The sequence below is a fragment of the Pelodiscus sinensis genome, chromosome 14, assembly GCF_049634645.1.
Source record: "Pelodiscus sinensis isolate JC-2024 chromosome 14, ASM4963464v1, whole genome shotgun sequence".
Classification (NCBI taxonomy): domain Eukaryota; kingdom Metazoa; phylum Chordata; order Testudines; family Trionychidae; genus Pelodiscus; species Pelodiscus sinensis.
This window is the reverse complement of record NC_134724.1, coordinates 24,666,778-24,687,832: the sequence shown is the minus strand read 5'-3', so window position 1 is coordinate 24,687,832 and position 21,055 is coordinate 24,666,778. Positions and strand designations below refer to the sequence as shown.

General features: G+C 43.1%; 1 protein-coding gene across 1 annotated transcript in view; it reads left to right on the top strand.

Moving 5' to 3' along the window:
• Positions 1-20,517, top strand: part of LYSMD2 (LysM domain containing 2) — a 40,325-nt gene extending 19,808 nt beyond the window's left edge. The window contains exon 3 of the mRNA XM_075897245.1: positions 19,688-20,517. Coding sequence (XP_075753360.1) covers positions 19,688-19,736 — 49 coding nt within the window. The 3' untranslated portion in view covers positions 19,737-20,517. The remainder of the gene's footprint in view (positions 1-19,687) is intronic.
• Positions 20,518-21,055: the final 538 nt, after the last annotated feature.

Here is a 21,055-nt window from a genome sequence, read left to right as displayed (position 1 = left end):
TATGTGCAGTCTGGGGCTAGCTGGGGTGTCCCCAGTGTTTCAGAGCGGCAGCGCTGTATGGAGCCCAGGATTAGCTGGGGACTCCCCTGCTGACCTTGGACTCCATGCTGCGCTGCTGCTTTGAAATGGTGCGGGGAGCCTGGCATCAGGCTGCACGCGGTGTATTAAAGCGGTAGCGCTGCCTGGAGCCCGGGATCAAAAGGGTGCTTTTGCCTTTGGCTGTTGCTACACTTCAGAGGCGGAGGTGCCCTAATGACTAATCGAATAGTCGATGCATTGACTATTTGATTAGTCAATTAGTTGATATTTAACATCCCTAATGTTGAGGGCTTTGTTACATTGTCAGTGGGAAATAGAGTAAAGCTGTGTGGGCATGAAAGTTATGACTTGGGCCATCTGTATATCGTACTTCAGGTAGATTCTTATGCTCATAGCCTAATTTGATTCCTTCAGGCAGGAATACCAGTTTTAGTTGGTTTTGGTTCTGTTTTTTAAAATAGGAAAAGACCAAATCACAAGAAAACTTGTTTACAAACTAGCAAAAAAAGTCCATAAAGCCCTTCCAGTGCAGAACCTACAAAAAAGAAAACATTACTCCCAAATCAATTAGGGTGTCATGAAGTCTTCAGTGACCTGGTGACATCATCAGTTACATCTCTCTGTAGCAGAAGAAGCTGTTGTTTCAATTATTGCCTAGCCCAGGTCAGAATTTAAACAGAACCTGTATTCAGTTAATCTGTGAGGGTACATCTGCACTACAACACTATTTCAAAATAAACAGCACTATTTTGAAATAACTTAGTCGGTGTCTACACAGCAGGCAGTTATTTCAAAATAGTGTCAAAATACTGTCAAGCTGGAGGACTTCTTACTCCAACTCCTGTAACATTCATTGTACAAGGAATAAGGGAAGTTGGAGGAATAAGTGCTGTGTAGACATTCTCTATTTTGAAATATGCTATTTGCGTAGCTTATTTCAAGTTAAGCCCTGCAATGTAAGGACACCCTGAGATGAGAACTGAAGACATATACAGCATCAGTGGTCTTCATAAAAATTCCCTTTGATATTCATTACAGCTGTATTTTTATCTCTTATCATAAGAAGTCATTCTCTGCAGAACAGAAGAATGCAGACTGATGCCATTTTTTTCAAGGTTGCACAATATGTTTGATGAGTCATGTGAAACTCATTGTCCAGTGCATTATGGTGTATAGATCTGCATTCTGTAATAGGTATTCAGCATCTTGTTTTTGACTGCCAGGAAGATCATGAGTGCCTGTCTTTCATGGAAGGCATGGGATCATGCAGCACTCTGAAGAAATATGTTTGGAAGGGCCTGATCTGGCAGTGTGCATGCAAAATACAACCTGGGAGTTACATCTATTAGGAATGGAGTAGGGATGTGAAAGTATAACCAAGTATAAATGGTTAACTAATGAGCCTGGGTTAGCTCCCTGAGTGCACTGTCTCCTGGGGAGCTGCATGCTGCCCAACATTGCTGCCTCTGATAATGTAGACAAATCTATTTACAGGCAGTCCCCGGGTTATGTACAAGATAGGGACTATAGGTTTGTTCTTAAGTTGAATTTGTATGTAATTCGGAACTGGCTCCAGATTCAGCCGCTGCTGAAACTGATCAGCGGCTGACTACAGGAAGCCCTAGGCAGAGTTGCTCTGCCCCTGGCTTCCTGGAATCAGCCGCTGATCAGTTTCAACAGCGGCTGACAACCCGGCAGCACCCCAGCTGCTCTACCCCAGGCATCCCGCAACAAAAGCCTGGTCTGCTGGGGGGGGGAACTAGCTGCTCCCCCTCACCCCCAGCAGATCAGGGAGACCCGAGCAAAGCCACGGAGGCACAGAGGTCCCGCCGCCTCTGCGGCTTTGCTCCTGTCTCCCTGCCGTGCTGGGGGGAGTCCCCCCCAGCACAGCAGGGAGACCCGAGCAAAGCCGCACAAGCGGCGGGACCCTGCTGCCCATGCGGTTTGCTCCTTTGCCCCGGAGCAAAGCCGTACAGGCGGCGGGGTCCCCCGCCTCTGCGGCTTTGCTCCTGTCTCCCTGCTCCCTGCTCCTGTCTCCCTGCTCCTGTGCCGCCTGTGCGGCTTTGCTCCGGGGCAAAGGAGCAAAGCCGCACGGGCAGCGGGGTCCCGCCGCCTGTGCGGCTTTGCTCGGGTCTCCCTGCTGTGCTGGGGAGTCCCCCCCCAGCACACCAGGGAGACCCCGAGCAGCTTTTCTCGCCCCGGAGGACGTGGTGGCGGGACCGCTGCGCTCTGGGCCGTCCCGCTGCCCGCAAGCTCCAGGGCGAGAAAAGCCCCATTCGTAAGTGCGGATCCGACATAAGTCGGATCCGCGTAAGTCGGGGACTGTCTGTAGTTTTTTTTAATTTCCCTTCCCCCATTCTGAAGATGGTAACTACTGACATTGCTGTATACTGGTTCTCCATAGAAAGATCATTTGATCTGATTTGGAGACATATTTTAAAAATCCTTGACACATGAACTTACTCATTTCATGTTGCATCTTTCATAACCATTTCTTTTAGTGTTGGTAGAATTCCATTCCAGCATGTTGCTCTTTCACCATTTCAGTATATTCTGAGAACCTGTCAATCCAGTACCCCTTGGGCCTCAGGTTATCAGAGCAATTAATGTCCCTCTATCATCATAATCATTTGTCCTTTGGGCTCCTAATAGAGCATAGGGCTTCTACAGTCATTCTCCATCTCTTGTGATCTTTAGCGATAGTCTTGATTTGATCCCACATTAAGCCAGCTGCTTTTACTTCATCCAGGAAACTTCGTCGCCATGTTTGTTTGAGATGTCCCCTTTTCTTCTTTCCCTTTGGATTCCATTCTAATGCTTGTCTCATGATTCCTCACAGTCCTTACACAGGATGTGGCCTGCCCATCGCTATTTTCTCTTCTTAATCTGGACCTCCATTGGTTTCTGATTTGTTTTGGTCCACAAGGTTTTGTTTGGCATTCTTTCATACCACGTTAGCTGGAGAATGTGTCTAAGGCATTTATTGACAAATGTCTGAATTCTCTTAAATGTCTGAGTTCTCTTAAATTCTGTTAAACCATCTTGTTAGTCTTTAAAGTGCTACACAGTCCTGTTTTTTGAATTCTCTTAGAGATGCTATTTTTGGGGATGTTTAGTTGCAAAATATTAGCTTTATCGCCGTTTGTACTAACCTTTTGTTTGTTTTATGTGGGCACTGTTGGGAGGAGAACATAATGCAGGCTACCTTGACCAGGCCTAAGACACCTGAGCAGGCAATGGACAAAAATCCAAGACTTGTGATTGAGTGCAAGAAGGGGGTGCTTCTGGTCCTTTTTTTTTTTTCAAAGAAGTTGTTGGTAAAGATGTAAGAAATATGGCATTGTTTGAAACTTCCTTGTCCAAGCCAAATGCTTTGGGATCCTTGTGCTTGGCTGGTACTCTTCCAGCAAGGAGTGAGGCAGAGTTTAAACCTCTCTTTGTAGAAATAAGAAATAATTAGTCCTCAGACCACGTAATTCACTGAGGACTCTATATCATTTCCCACTACTTCTGATTCATAGTCCCTTGGTAGTTCATGAATGACTGTGATAATTCTCAGGATGGGTGATTTAACTAGGTAAGAGTGGGTTTCCTGATTTGTATTAGCTGTAATTTGCTAGAAGGAAACTTGATAGACAGTGCATATGACTGTCAGCTTCTGCCTGACATGCAGTAAAGAACATTATAGGCACTGACTTGCAAAAATCTTGTGTCAATACACAGTGACCTTAGAAATTGTATTAAATCTTGCTGGTTATAGAATGAAATTTTGCTGCTGGTAATAGTCTTTCCTGATGTTTGTAAATGCATCACAGCCAGTATCAAAAGCAAGTCATAACATTGTGAAGACTACATTATTAAAATAGCAAGGAGACTTATTCTATTGAATATTGTGGTAACTGATAAATAAAATATGAATTTTAGAAAAGTTAGCTCAGAAAATGCAATAGTGATTTCAGAGTGAATGTTCCTCTTGAGTCCATATTACTTTACTTTCTCTAATCCCATCTACAATGGAGGCCCTAGGAAACTCAGACAACTGAACATTTTCCATTTAGAGGATAATTAAAATATTCAAGCTTAGAAGATTTACCTGGCATTGCTCAGATCCTTATCTCAAATAAGTTTTGTATTTCTTTAAATCATTGTTCTAGGGTAGTGCTGAGGATAAGGGGTTCAGTCTTGCAGGCTGCCCTGGAAGAGAGGGCAACCCCAGCCCTCTCTCAATGCAGCAGCTTGGGGCCAGGTGTGAGAAACATGCCTGTCCATGGCCATTACAGAGGGCATAGTTGGGGGACTGACACACACAAACAAACAAGCTCTCTGAAATATACAGTTGATAGCTGTCCTTTTCTCCACCCCTGCCCTTTGCTGGCCCAGGGAGGTTATAGCTGTCTCGGTCCCCATCTCTGGCCCTTTGCTGCCCCTATGTGTCATTCTGCAGTATAACTGTCCTGTCTCCTAAATCCCTCCCTTTCCATTTTATGAGAAACAATCAAATTCCAAGCATATCCCATTGTCTTGGCACAACCAAATCCTGATCTTTCTTTAAGTTATAAGAGGAAACTGCATACCAAATGTGGTGGTCCTAGTTCTTACCATTTAGGAGGAATTCTTGACCAAACAGACTGGCAGATAGATGCACAAACTCTCTCAAATATCTAGTAGATAGTCCATCAATAAGAACAGAAAGATAAGGAAATATTATAGATGCTAGGATACCTGATTGTATTTCAGTGGGGGAATAAATAACAAGCTTTCTGTAATTATTAAACATTTGTGGTTCAGTAGTTCCTGAAGATCATGGATCAGTTTTGGTCCCTTTGTGCTACCTACTGTACAAACACATAAAATAACACTTCTTGCTCCAAAAGACTTTATCAACTTAGTACTCTGCTTTTCACAGTTCACAGACTTCAAAAATTTCTTTTCATCCAACTTACCCTAAATAGCATCTATAGCAAAAGTAACTTAAAAAATCTTAGTATTTTCATATTTTGGTACATTCAGTATAGAGGTAATGAACAGATTCCTTTCAGAGGTTAGCAAGGAAGGAGTTAATCCCTTTCTTCCAGGTAAAGGAGGAACAACAGTTGCTATCCCTGAGTTCAGGGATTTGCAGTGTTCTGGGCCAACTATGGAGAGTTAATATCTTCATTTGTTATGTAAGTGGGATATGCTGTGGGAGGCTGGGGACTAAGTCTGACAGTGAGAATCCACAATGAAAGCTCTCCAGGGAGAAGAGCAAGTGCTCTTTCTTTCTCCAGACTTGGCTGAAGGAAGCTGTGCTCGATAATTACTTTGGCTGAGAGAAGCCCTGTTGCATTTATATTTGCTATATTTTCCTTTTTTTAAAAAACCAAAAAGCACACCATAAAATGTTTAAACTCTGCCTTGGTGTTGAGTTGCATATCCTACATTCACCCACATTCTCATTTTAGGGGCTTATTTCATGAGTGTTAAAGTATTTATAGTTTGTGAAAATACCAGGTAGGCCTTAGTCAAAACTTCCCCTTGACTTCAATTTTGCCAAAGTAAGTTCTGAAACATTGGGCTATGATTTGTTTAGGAGCACATAAAAACATATTTCTCACAAGTGTCAGTGTCTTGGGGTAAACAAATGCTAACTTCTGAACTGAATTTTTTCAGTAGAATTTGCAAGTAAAAAGGTTATTTAAAATTTAAAACACGAGGCTTCAGCTAGAATTTAGCATTATTTTTCACTGGTTCCTGACTTGCACCCAATCTGCTTGTTGTAGGCATTGTATTAACTAGGGAAGTAAAGGATTAACCGGATAAGCATCACCCTTATCGGGTGATGCTTACTGGTCAGCAACCCATGGGTGGGGCGCTGCTCCAGCTCAGCTGGGCCCACCATGCTGCGTCATGGGATCCCGGTTAAGCAAAACATTTAACTGGTTAACTTTTTAAACTGGATTTTACATCCCTAATTAGGGATGTGAAGGACTTATCCGATAGTTGACAGGCTATTCAACTAGTTGCTCCCCCTCCCCGCTTTCTGCCTCTGTCAGCCTGATGCTGGGCTCCCACAGCACTTCAAAGTGGCAGTGCTGCATGGAGCCCAGGGTCAGTCGGGGAGTCCCCAGGTGATTCCGGGCTCTACGGGGCACTGCCACTTTGAAATGCCTCAAGGAGCATTGCATCAGATGCATCGATTACTCACAATTTAACATCCCTATTCCTAATATTAACTTCCATTTTATATTTTGGAATTCATCAGGTTTTCCTTAGCTCACTGAAGCTAATGAAAATAGAAGTTAAGGAGAATACCTACTTGTGTCCCCCAAACTCCAATTTTAGGAGCAATAAGCTTCTGTCTACTACATGATATTAAAGAGGGCAAATGAATTTGAAAAAAGAGCCATAGTCTCATGGAATGGAGCTAATATGTCTTGCTGTCTCCTTCCCTGTCTATTGATAACCATCAGTTTAAACACTGTTCTGTTGGGATTGTCATTTTTTGGGGCGTAACTGAGGAAATGCTGTGACATTTCCAGTGTATATTCTGCGCTTGCCTCCCCTCTTTACATGGCTGCAAACTCCTCTCACTAGAGAGCAGATGTATCTGCATTCAGAAGAGACTTTTCTTTCTGGGAAGAATATACATACATGGCCCTAAACAATAGACAGCTTTTTGACTGTGGAATACTTAGAAATATAAACTAAAAGCTTCCCCTGGAAAAAGTTTTGGGTGGGTTGCATTTCACACTTTGCTCTGCATGAATGTTATATTTGCTTGACTTTATTTATTACACTGACATTTATCTGCTGTTCGATATGACATTTTTTTGTTCTTTCCTTCTTGGTTGCTTGAGTTTTGGTAATTGGCTTAGACAGTGTTTTCATTTTCAGGAATCTATTAAGTATCAGTCTGACATTTGAATTTGTCCCAGTTCTGAATCAGTGTATAGTGGTACTCCTTGTCCATTTTTGGCTTTGGATTTGAAAAATGGTTGTGGCATAGTTATCATTCTGCTGTTCATTAACAGATTTACGGTTTCTTATCTCACCTGGATGCCAAATACAGTATATAACTATCCTTGGATTATAGTATTTCATGGCTATTCTACATTACAGAATCATTTTAAGATGTAATAGGTGCTTTGTCTTCATCTTTAATAAGATAATACTTTTTTCCATGTATCCTTTCTTTCATGACTTAATCCTGAAGAGTGCATGCCTTTATCTGAATGTGTGATAGCATATTCGAATAAATTCAGTTGCGTCGGAATGTGATATCTATTAGGGGTGTGAAAGTTTAACTGGTAACCCGTGGATGCTGGAGCAGTTCCCCGCCTGCCCATGGGCAGGGGGCTGCTCTAGTTCTGCAGGGGGCCTGTTGCAGAGTCCGGAGCAGCCCCTGGATGCTGTAGGCCCAAGTCCCCCACAGGCAAGGGCTGCTCCAGTGTCCAGAGCAGCCTCTGTCAGTGGGGAGCCTGGGCCCGACGTGGACAGGGGCTGTTCTGGCAGGAGCTGGGAGCAGGAGTCGACCTCAGCCCCAGTGCAGGACTGGGACCCCACAGCCAGCCCAGCGGGGGGGGGGGAGGGGAGTGGGAGTCCCATGGGTTGGCAATGCTCCAGCCAGACTGGATCAGTCACCAGTCTGGACCCCACTTAGTCGGTTAACCAGTTAAATGATAAGTCAACCTAAGTTTTAACTGGTTGGGCGTGGGAAACCTTTTTTGGGTCAGAGGTTACTGACCCATATTAAAAATCACAAGTGAGAAGCAAAAAACAAAACAAAACATAACAAAACCACCCAACCAAACCCTCACTGGCATGTCCTCCACATTTCCCTCATAGGCTACTAGATTTTGTGTGCTCCAACCTCATGAGGGAATGATGAGGGGCTGGAGCACCAGCACATGCTCCCCAATGCTAGTGGAGACCCCCAAGCCTCGAAGGCTAGATTCAAGGAAGGTGGGTCTTAGGTTCCCTACCCTAGGTTAACTGTTTAACTGGGATTTTACATCCTACTATCTCAGACTGAAATGTTTTAGGACATGATTAAGCCTTCAGATGTTTGTCATAAAGCTGCTGTTGCCAATTTAAGCACTGTAACTTTTGAAGAGATATTTTGTATCTCAGATAATCATGGGAGTATAATTTCTAATATTAGAAATGCTGAAAACAATTATCTTTGGAGTATTTGGTACTTTGAGCAAGTGCTGGGTAGTTGGGCTGGAGTGTATTAATTACAACATTGCTCTTTTCTTATGCCTTTCTGTAATGTTCCTCACATATGTTTTCGTGACTCATTTTCATCAAGCAAAGACAGTAGGTGGATTGATTTTCTAAAGAAATTTTTAATATTTACACTAGCCTTTCATCTGTCATTGTATTAGTGATATATATTTTGAAGATGTTGGCGGTGTTTTCTGTGCTGCAATTTACTCTGTTTAAAAAGCCACAGCAAGTGATTAGACTCTTGACTAAAGATAGTGTCAAATGTTTGAGAGTTCTGCTGTAGCTGTCAGCATTCTGCCTCAAAGTACTAGAACATGGTTCTATGTCGGTGGGATAAAAAGTAAACTCTCTCTGTTCTAGGACCATGATATAAAACCCTTCTGCATTACAGTAGGACTGATAGCCTGTCAAGTCCTCTGTATTAGGTCAAGCTACCAACTGTCAAACCCCATCCCAAAAAAAGAAAAATAACACTCTGGAACCATTTCCCCCACTCAAAATTCCACTCTGTGCAATGGAAAAATAAACTTAATGTCCTAACCTGGTATTGGCAGCTTATAGGTGTGGGTGGCTTTTTCTAGGAGAGTTGTAGAAAGAGTAAGGGGTTTCAGGTTCAGAATATTTTGCTAGATATGGAGATACTCCTGAAACGTGTATTTTCTACAACAGCAACTGACCAACTCTTAGTCAGACACATTGAAACTTCTTCTTTTAACAAAATGGGAAAAAAACACACTCTCCTCCCACAGTTTATAAAGGTTTTCATAATTTTTATTTTCCCACAGAAATGGGGAATGGATTACCTAGGGAGTTGGTGGAATCTCCATCCCTAGAGGTTTTTAAGTCTCAGCTTGACAAAGCCCTGGCTGGGTTGATTTAGTTGGGATTGGTCTTGCCTTGGGCACGGGCCTGGATTTGATGACCTCCTGAGGTTTCTTCCAGCTCTGTGATTCTATGAGAAGCCTCCTGCTGTCTTTTTTCTCCTGGAATTGTTTTTACCTCAAACACTGGAGCATTATGCAAGCAAGTGAGAAACAGTGGGAAGAGGACATATCCAGGAGTTGGGAAAAGGATGGCAAGAAGCTGTCTAGGCATGGGATATGATCAAATGGAGAATCTAAATTATTCTTAAAATAGCCATCATTACATAGAGGCAGCCATTTTTAATGGTTTTAATATAATTGGAGTTTTGGATAAAAATTATACAAATACAAATCTGCCCACATAGAAGGACAAGTCATACTCAAAGAGAGATGTATCTTATCCCAAGAAAGTAAATTTAAACATGTAAAATGTCTATATGTGACACTACAATATGTAAGAATAATTCCAATCCAATTCAAGGGAAGAGAGCCCTTATGGTCAAACAATTCCAGTTCTGTCACTCTTTTGACCTTCAGAGTCACATTGGTGTGTGTAGACTTATTAGACCTCCTCAGAACAGCTATACACTCCTGCAGTGAGTGTTTTTTTTCTTGTGGGGTGTTAATTTTTTAATTGTTATTTTTTGCTGCTGCTACATCTGCTGCTGCCAGTCCTTCCCTGAGCAGTTTTCACTGTGAAGGGTTTTTTTGGACAGCAAACACCCAAATTTGTTAGTGGCATTTTCATTTGTTTTTTGTCCACCATCAACAAAAGCAGTGTCATGGTTTCTAGTGAAGCAAAAATATGACCAAGCAGCCAGTACCACATTTTTCCAAAAGAAGTAAAATATTTTACTAGTGAAAAGAAGGGATCAGTGTTTGTGACCAAATTCTACTTGCAGGAGTCAGGCATGCAAATTACTGTACTACTAGTAGAAATGTAAGTAGATTCAAACCCCATTAAAAACAGTGGCCATTTTTCCTTTGACTTTATTGGATTTTGGATCAGATCCCTGGATTGTAGGTTATACCAGATAAATGATAATTTCCAGCATTGCCTACAGTACAGTCTCAAAATTCAATAGTGACATCAGCTGACATTTGTTTATATTTCTTAGAAGCCTATTTATTACAGAACCTGGTACGAAACAAACACTAGTCAGCATTAAAATTTGTTTACTGATGTAGCTTAGATTTGTGCATTTCCTCCACCATTTGAAAACAGGTGGTGCCTAAGAAAGCCTTATTAAATGACAGCTCCAAAGCATTATGGGAAAGGCATTGTTTATTCAAAAAGCATCCTTGTGTTTGATTGTAGTTACCTGGATTTGGAGCAGCTATGCATATGCAGACTTTAAAGGGCCACTTTAAGACAATTACTGTAATGATTTTTCTGGTTGTCTTAGAAGGCTTCAGTGGCTGAGATATTAATTTAGTTGACCTGGATGCTGTTTGATACAAATATTCATACTTGGAGTAGAAAAATGCAGTGTGCGCTCTCAAATTATGCTTTAGGAATACCTGTATCACATTACACTTAATAGTTATGGGCTGAATAAATTGCTCTCAGCAATCTTGCTGCTGTAGTGCTGAAATGTGCCTCATGTACAAACACTGCAAAATTTGAAAAAAATCTGTGGTAACTGCTTCCAACTGACTAAGAGCCCAGTTCCTGTTCTTAATGATTGGCCATCTTTTAGCATTATGGAGAAGTATTTGTCTTTGACTCTTGTGAGACTGAAACATCTTCAGACTGATTTATTTTTTCCATTTTATCTTTAATCCATCTAATTTGCTCTCATAGATCGACCAACTGTGATACTGCCTGGGAGTCCAGTAATACTGACCCAGGCAAATTATTTATTTCCAGTTAAATAGTTTAGTTAGGCCATGGAACCTGGCATCTGGTTTTTGTGTCCATAGAAAACTGACTTTCTTTTATTGCTGATGTAGGCCTAGATCAGGTTATCTGCACACAGTCCATGGTGAAAGGAAGTGTATAGGCATATTGTCCCAGGGAAAGTGCTAGGACAGTGGTCCCCAACCTTTTGAGGTTGTCGGGCGCCAGGGGGCGTGGCCGTTCGCCCGCCGGGCGCCAGGGGGCGGGGACACTTGCGCGCCCGGGGCTGCCCCCCCCATAGCCGCATGCCCGGGGCCCCCCCATAGCCACGCGCCGCGCGCCCGGGGCCGGCGCTCCTCTCCCCCGCAAGCGCCGCGCGCCCGGGGCCGGCGCTTCCCCCCCCCCCCCGCAAGCGCCCGGGGCCGGCGCCGGCGCTTCTCCCCCCCCCCCCCTGCAAGCACCACGCCATGTGCCCGGGGCCAGGCCCCGAGCACCTGGCGGGCGCATGCAAATGCCCCTGCGGGTGCCATGGCGCCCACGGGCACCGTGTTGGGGACCACGGTGCTAGGAGGTGTTAGAGAACTCCTTTGGTGCTCTGTAATTTGCAACCTTTCTTTATGTATTGCAACATTCTGCTGGCCAGTGGGGAAAGCAGGAGAGGTGGAGCTAAAGTCTGGGTAACCCCTGGTGGAAGGAGGACAACAGATAACATGAGAATACCATTGTCACAGATACCACTGCCACAGATACAGACTATGATGAGGCAAGAAATGTGGCCTTAGACTGACAGAGATGGTAAGACTGGATTGCCACAAGATAGAAGAGCATCTAATAAAAATAAATATGCAGTCTCTCAGGGTGGAAGTGAAATGCTTTTCTTCCTGCTCCCTGCATAAGGAGTTGGCATAATGTAGTCCTTAGATTGTCATTCAGGCAACAGTCCTCATGAATAGCACAGGTAGTTATCAGAGTAGGCACCGTCTACTATAGCAATTTTCTTTCTTCATACTAACATGACATGTAGAGAAACATATTTTATCACTCTGGAAAACTAGCAGCTCTGTCTAGCAGTTAGAGCATTTCTGCAAAATATATTCTCTTTTTCCAAGCTGTGACCATCGGCAAATTGCATAGCTTCTGTATCTTACTCATCTAGAGAACTAGTTAAATGTTTACCATCTCCTGATGTTTTTATGAGAATTAATTAGGATTAGTGAAGCAAATCAGCTTTCATTTAGGATGACAGGTGCCAATAGGAGATGTGGTCAACAAGGTTCCCTATTGCCAAACTGAAAGGAAGATGGGGTAATTTCCCTTCTTTAGCTGGAGTTCACCTCTCGGAGGATATTTGCTGACTGATACCTGGGGTTCATAAAAACAAATAAAAAAACACCAGAAAGCAAATATCTTGTCTCTAAAAACACACCACTTGTGAATTATATTTAAACATGGTTTCTCAGAAGCAGAGCCTCCTGCTAGGTCTCCCTTACCTCATTTCTATTGGTACTGGTGGTATGTCTTCACAACCTATGGTAGCGAGCTTGCCAGCCTGGGTGGAGCAACTCAGGTCACATTTATACATACAGTGCTGCAGCTGTACTGATACAGCTGTGCTGCTGGTGAAGATGCTCTATGCTGATGGAAAAACTCTGTTCCATTGGCATAATAAAACCTCCTCTACGAGTGGCAGAAACTATGGCAGCAGGAGAAGCTCTCCGCTGACATAGCACTGTGCACACAAGTGCTTATGTTGGTGTAACATGTCACGGGGGGGAGATGGTTTATTCACACCCTTGAGTAACATAAGTTATGCCAATATAGACTGCAGTCGAATAGGTACTCTAAAAATAACTGTAAACAGCCTCTGTGATGCTTTTCACGTTGAAGTAGTGACTAAGGCTGGAGTTTGGGTTCTGGGTTCTAGGGGCTTCAAAGACCAAGTCCCAACTCAAGCCATAAATTCAGTGTGCTCTCTGTAGAGATATTTGTAGAGCATTTGTTGGAGCCCCTCAAATTTGAGTCTGTCATCCTGGAGTGGGCGGCTAACTGCCATGGGCTGTGTAGATATACCTCAGCTGTGCTCTCGAGGGACTGTGTAACTTTCAGCAACAACATATGACTGTTTCTAGCAGTATTCATTTCTCTAGTACTCGTTCTCTGTGCAATCATCCATTTTGATTCCAGATCAGTTTTAGAATCATGAGATGTATGAATGTAAATGTATTGTTCTTTCATACCAAAGAGCCCTCTTCACAAGAACAGTAAGATGTGTTGTTATTAGTAACAGAAGGGAAGGTGGAAGTATCATTAGTTTGTTGGCAATGTCCATATATGCACTGCAGGATTTGTTATTTTGAGTTTGATACAGTATATTGCACAGCCATGCTGCTCAGGGGCATTGGCCAGTGTTCAGCATAGGATCAATTCTGCCACCCTCTCTCAGGTTGAGTATTAACTGAGAAAGGTATCACACAGTAAGGGTAGTGTAACAGAGCCACATTCTTCCTTGTTCTCAGAGCCTTGAACTTCATTGCGCTGATTGAAAAGAAGTCCATATTGCTGTAGTTCAGGCAAAATATGCTTTTCCAGGGTCTTTAAAATTCCTGTTATTGCTAAACATTCAAAATTTGGGGAAATTATTATATCATAATTATATCATGTATGTAATTAAAATATTTTAGTCACATGGGATTAGATTAGTGGTGGGCAATAATTTTTTAGTGCTCCCTGCATTTCAGAAATTTTTGAAGTGGCCTTGAGCCACATTGGAAGGGGCGGGGCCTCAAGCAGAAGGGACAGGGACAGTATACTTCCCTGCTTCCCCACCCACAGACCATGATAGGTCTGGGGGTGCGGGAGCACCTTTGCCCCTCCCCCTAGGCACTCATGCCCCTGGCGGTGGAAGGAGACTTCGCGCATTCCCCTTTCTGTGCCAAGGCCAATCAGAGCTTGGGGGCGGGGGAGTGTGCGAAGTCTCCTCCTACCCTGCCAGAAGCATGTGGCGCTTCTAAGTGCCACGTGCTCCTGGCAGGGTGGGCGCAAGGTGGAGGAAACTTCATGCATTCCCTCCCACCCCCAAACCCTCATTGGCCCCGGGGATGGGGGAGCACGCAAAGCCTTTTCCTGCCCTGCCAGGAGAACGTGGTACTTCTAAGCGTCGTGTGCTCCTTGCAGGGCAGGGGCAGGGTGGAGGAAACTTTGTGCACTCTCCCCGCCCCACGCCAATCAGGGCTTGAGGGTGGGGGAGCCTAAGTGCTGTGCTCTCCTGGCAGGGCGGAGGAAACTTTGTGTGCTTTCCCCCACCCCCAGACCCTAACTGGCTTGGGGGCAGGGGAGTGTCAGGGCCTCCGCAGGCCGGCTCAACCCGCTTGGTGGGTTGGATCCGGCTCACAGAGGCCCTTTTGCCCACCCCAGAATTAGGTCATCCCCCTTTCCCCTGAGTAAAACCCAGTGAAACTGTTAAGTAGGAGAACTATTTTGTAAATGGTGGTTGATGCTTGTCTCCCTTAAACTAGAGGTGGCAGGGCTCACCTTCAATCCAGCAGCTCCCTCGGGGATCACTGTAATTTCCAGGGAATTCTTCACAGGCCAGGACTTTCCACAGTGTCTAGAGAACGGTGCTATGAAGACAGCCACATTCTCTTCCTTGTGCAGGGATAGAAAGAACACTCTGAGCACTTTACAAACTGTGTGGCTGCTCGTATGAGGTCCCACACCTTAGGTCCCATTGCACTGTGGCCAGGATTAGGTGTTTCCAGGATAGAGTCCTTAGATGGAACCTGAAACAGCATCTCTTAAGGCAATTTTTATAATGCAAATTTTATACTGAGGTTGCATTTAATACACATTTATCAGACATTCTCTTCTATTCTTTCTAGCTCACTGCTTTGTGGGAATGGTGGATGTGTGTGTGTGGGGGGGGGGGGGGCAGGGCCTGGGTTCTTTTTCAGTAATCCCTCAACTTTACTGGAGAGAGTTCTTTTAACTCTGTGGGTTTTGAAACACCCAATACAATATTTCTAAGAAAGCAGATGTGTACAGTTATTTGGGATTGTTTCAGTGATTACAATATATAGGTTGTTATGCCAAATCAGATATTTCCTATCATACAGGAGCAGAATTTAGGATTTTGTGGGGCCTTGGACCAGAGCAAGTGAGGGCCCTTCCCTACCCCTTCTGCCTGCATCCCTCCCCGCTCCCTTTTGCTCTCCTACTGAGGAAATGGGATGCGGGAATTCTTTCTCTCCATCCTCCTTCCTCTCCCCTTCCTCTTCTCATGCTCCAGCATGGGAGCTGGACTGGAGCTTGCCAGGGGGCTTCATCCAGGGAGTAGTGGGTGGGCAGAGTGGGGTAAGCCACTGTTCCCCGCCTCAGCTCCTGGCTTGGAACACCAGATGGGTCAGGGCATAGAAGCACCCATTTTTCTGGGGCCCCTGAACATGGGCCACTATTACTAGTCCACTATTACTTTCACAAACTCCCTGGTCCTGTTTTATCTACACTTGATGAACATAATTGGAATTCTGGGGGGAGTTTAATCAAAATATCTGCAGTATTCTTTTGATGAAAAAATTGAACTTATGTATCTTTAACATGAGTGTTGTAATACTGATAGATTGAAAAAAATCTGTTTGCCTAGTTCAGGGGTGGGCAATACATTTTGACGGGGGGGCCACGCCAAGATTTTGGAAAGTGGTCGAGGGCCGTACTCTTCCATGGTATTAATGGAGGAGCTGCGGGGTGTGGGATGGAAGTTTGGGGCAGAAGGGAGCTTGGAGTAAGGGATTGGGGTGCAGGAGGGAGACTGGAGTCTGGGAGGGAGTTGGGATGAAGCAGGTGGTTGTGACCTAGGGCAGGGGACTGGAGTGCAGGGGTTTGGGATGCGACCTAGAGTGGGAAGGGACTGTGATCTGGGGCAGGAGATTGGAGTGCCAGATCTGAGAGGGGGTATGAGTGTAAACGGGGGACAGAGGGTTTGAGTATGTTGGGGGGGGGGAGGGCAGAGAGGTGGGGCAGGAAAGGGTTCCAGAAGCATGCTGTGGCCAAGAGACTTACTTGCCAGCTGCCAAACTAGCCTGCCTGCCTGCAAAGCTTAAAATGTTTCCCAGCCTGCCTGCCTGGCCATGTGCATCATGAATAACTGAGCCCAGGAGAGGGGGCGTGATTCTTCTTAGCTGCCTATTAGTTCAATAAGCAGCTCCCATTGGCTGGTTTCTGCCAGAAAATGGCCAGTGGGAATGTGCTGGGGAAGGGATGGGGGGAGCTCCTAAAACCTCCCTCCTTCCTTCCAGTTTTAAAACAGAAACGGAGTCCTACAGCCACGTTTCTGCACAGTGTGCGGGTCTGTGGGGCAAGCTGGGGAGCCTGCCTTGGGCTCCCCGCTGCCTCCGTGGGCTGGATCTGGTGGCTTGGCGGGCTGTATTTTACCCAGGTCTGGCCTAGGAGAAGTAGGAAATCTTTCCTGGACATGTCCCATCAACTTCTGTAAAACTCAGCCTTTGATTTTTTTAAAAGAGTTTGTTGCTCTTCTGATAGCAAAGTTAATTGTGTAAATAGGAGCCTAATGTAATCAATGCAGTACTAAATAAGTCTGCAGAGGCAGCTTCAGTGCCACTGCTGCTGCTCCGAGCTCTGAATAGTGTATACTCAGTGATACTCCCCAGGCTGCACAGTAGCATAATTGCATAACCAAAGCCATCCCATGCAAATAAAATGATTTGATCATGCCTTATGACATATGCATATTTTTGCTGCACATGTTCAAACTAAAGCAACAAGGAGTCCTGTGGTACCTTATAGACTAACAGATGTATTGAAACATAAGCTTTCATGGGGAAAGACCCACTTCGTCAGATGTATGTAGTGGAAATTTCCAGAGGCAGGTATGACTATGCAGGCCAGAATAAGGCTAGAGATAAGGAGGTTAATTCAGTCAAGGACAAATATACAAAAACCTGTAGGAGAACACTTCAGTCTCCCAGGACACACAATAGCAGATTTAAAGGCAGCAAAAATACTTCCAAGAGAAACAGCTGAGCTACAGTTCATCTGTAAATTTGACACCATCAGTTTAGGATTAAACAAAGACTGTGAATGGCTAGCCAAGTACAAAAGCAGTTTCTCCTCTGTGGTGTTCACACCTCCACAGCAGCTGTTAGAAGTGGGCCTCACCCTCCTTGGCTGAATTAACCTTGTTATCTCTAGCCTTATTCTGGCCTGCATAGTTATACCTGCCTCTGGAAATTTCCACTGCATGCATTTGACGAAGTGGATCTTTGCTTAAGAAAGCTTATGCTCCAATACATCTGTTAGTCTATATGGTGTCACAGGACTCCTTGTCGCTTTTGCAGGTCCAGACTAACACAACAACCACTCTGATACCTGGTGTTCAAACTAGCATCTTTTAAATTGTGTATTAAAAAAACACCTAGCTCTCCTTTGTGCTAGCCAGTGTATAAGTGGGCAAAAAAAAAAAAAAGTCTCTTCAGCAAAAAATATTTGTAACTTTTGGTAGCGTTTAGACCATTAGATCATCTAGTTTGATCTCCTGTATATCACAGGCCATAAATTTTTCACACTTAGCTTTGTAATGAATCCAGTAACTTGTTTGGCTAAAAGCATAGGTTGCATTTAGCTAGAGCACTTGCTCCAGTCTCTGTTAGTGCCCTATAAATATTAATAGTAACAGCACAGTGAGACTATTGTGTTACACAGAGGGAGAAAATCGATCCACGGTATGCAATTCCAGCTACATGAATAGCAAAGCTGGAGTCATTGTACCTTAGGTCAAGTTTCCACAGCATCCCCACTGTGGGAGGTCGACGGGAGAAACTCTCCCGTTGACTTTCCTTTTTTCCTGGGACCTAGTGGAGTACTAGAGTTGATGGGGGTGCCACAAGCAGTCATTTTAGCAGGTCCTTACTAGACCTGCTAAATTGAAACCTATTAGATTGATTTCCCCAGAATCAGTCTCCTGGTAAGTGGAGACAAGCCCTTACCAACTAAATCCAAATGTCAGCCATACTGATTTCTTGCCCTCTCAGACTGTTTGCTTTGACTCTCATTTCTCAATTTCCTTCATTTATTGTGTAGTGTAAAAGGTATGTGGTTCCTCAGTGAGAGTGTTGCCAATTGAACTACATTCAGTTTGATGTCATCCAGGAATAATACAATTATGACACAAAAAGAACTGAAGAATAGTCTGTTCCTTTTAAGTATCACAGAAAAAATATTTTCTTCTTTGGGATCTCCTACTCTTCTTCTGTTTAGCTGCTATTGCATTTTTAAATTTGAAAGCTAACAAAGTCTTTTGTTTTTATCAGCAAAATCAAATGGGTCAAGATTTTAATGAGCTAGCCTTCTCCTCATAATCAAATTGATTTGAGATGTAAAGGTTTATGGAAATCATTGAACCAGTTGCCTTCGTCTACAATTTGCTCTTCAGAGTGAATTTTGTTTTTTTAATATAACCTTTACTGAGGGAATGGGCTAAAAAGAATGCTCTGACTAGATAGAGTTAGAGGGCATTAATGTATTTTGCATTTTCTCTCATCACCAGCTGAAGTGGTTTTGTGTGTGCGTATGGTTGGATTTTTTTTTTTTTAGGTTGCTTATATTTTTGGGAGAGGGAGGCAGGGGGAGATTAAACCAGGAATAAAGATGTCCTCTCATCCCTGTATCCTGGTCTGTGAATAATGTAAAGGAAAATAGCCAATTTAGTCTTGGTCTATACTCCCCTTATTTTGAAATAACAAGCAGAATGTCCACACTACCAAGCACATTAATTTGAAACAATGGGCTGATTATTTCAAAATAATAACTCCTGCTTTCCATGAGGAATAATTGTTATTTGGAAATAGCGGTAGTATGGACGCTCTGGTGTTGCTATGTAAAAATAACTACTCCCCAGAGTAATTCGAACGAATGACTCTGAAGTGCTTTCTGGGGCTGTAAGTCTGAGCTAGCGTGTCCACATTAAGGGAGCCTGCCTTGAACTAATTTTGATGCTTCCCTTTAGTGTGGACACACCATTTCAAAATTATTATTTCAAAATAAGTTATTTTGAAATTATTTCATGGTACATATGCCCTCAGTAGCTAGACAGAGTAGGATGGAGGTTTATGCGCAGCAAATCATTCTGGGTTACAAGTTTGCTTCTTTCTGCTCCCAGCATTAGCTAGCCTAAGGGTATTCCTGTAAGTTCTTTGGGGGCGTGGACTATCCTTACTTCATGTCTTCACAGCACCTAGTACTAGGATTCCAGAACTCCTCCAAAAATAATGTACAACACCCTCTGTCCAGGAATATATACAGTCTTATTATTCACACCAGTGATCTAGGAAGGCAGGAAAGGACAGTATCACTGAAAATAGGACCGGTCCTACACTCTCACATATCCCTCATGTGGCTTCCTGCAGAGTTGGGGATGTAATGAGTGTAGAGTTTAGCTCACTATTCCTATTTCCTAGCACAGGTTTAGATGAAGAGTATTGTGCTACTACTGCTTTTTTAAACCTACTTTTAATTTCATATTTGTATTGAAGCCATTCTTAGTATCTGTAATATTACTGTATAAAATACATAGTAATGTAGATACAACTATAGAAAGTAATTGAGGTCATTGTGTTTCTTCATGGACAGATGTATATGTCTGCCTTATGACAGCATTTTGCTGATAAAGAGGCATATGTCAAGTATACATTTTCCTAAACTATCATGTTATTTTTCCCCCTCACAGAGAGGAGGAGGAGGAAAGTCCCTATGCAACTTCTTCCTATCACCAGTAGAGGACTGACACATGATGACTTGCAAATGTGGAAAGAAGACATAGTTCTTAAAGAACTAAGTAGCTGAAGATTCAAGAGCCAAGGCCTTTCAGACTGATTACCATGGTGTACTTTTTACAAGTCATGAATGGGTAATTTTACTGACTAATTGCACTGAAATCATTTGACCTCTTCTGCCTTCCATAGGTTAATTTCCTTAAATTATATCAATAAAAGGTGTAAGCCTTCCAAAACTAGCAACTGCCTTCATACTTCTTCTGTGTAAATTGTAGCATGGTAGCAACAATATATCCTTGAGGTCACCTTTATGCAGGATGTATTGATCTTTATTAGATATGTTGTAAATACTTGTTAAAATAAAGTGTAAGATTATTTGATTAAATATTTATGCAGAATGTCACCCTTATCTCTGGAAAACTTAACTATAAAAATGACTGAATTTTAATGTACTTTATTTTCATTCTGCGGTCCCAATGCAGGCAAATTTGCTACAGAAGTTTTGTCTGCAGCAAGGCTGCGGAACTTAGCCCTACATTTTGTGTGGTTGTAAGTATGCATATAATGTACAAAGAAGATCTGTGTGTTCCTGTAAAAGGGAGGGAGGGGGAAAGCCTGTAGGGAAAGATAAACTATTTGCAAACTTTAATTTTTTGGAAAAAGTTATAGTAAGAAGTATTTTTCTTTGCGTTTGTGACATTTGAAATGTTCCTAAGTGTATTCTTGTGTGCAAATATATTTTGTGTGATTTTGTTAAAAAAACATAATAAATGACTATTCTTCATTATGTTGTTTTGTTTTCATCAATCCAATATAGTGAGGGCTTTTTCATCCATTTTAAATGGGAATTTCCAGAAAGTGTGTACCCTTTATTACTTCATTATGAGTAATAATCCATCTTCCTGAAGCTGCAACATTTTTTTTACCCCAGCTTTCTTTTTTACTTTGAGATCTCAAGATTGGCAGGTTCTAGCATCTCATTTATTCAGAGGACTTTTGCAATCTTTAGAGGACTGGAAATACAACAGAAGAGGCTTAAATATTTTCATATAAATTGCTTCCATTTTAATTAGTCAATGGGGGGGGGGCATTGGCCACTTTCCTAAGAAGAAGTAGTTGATGTTCTAACCAACCCTTTTGATGGGTTAGTGACGAAAGCAACACTAAAAGCCAGAAACTGAAATAGCCATGTCTAGTTCACAGGAACAAATTTGACATTTGTACAGAGTTTGAGGAAACATACTTTGTGCAGGTGTGTGGTTTAGAAAAGGTTGGGAAGCACTACTTACACAGTTCTGTCAAAAAATAATTCCTAAAATCAT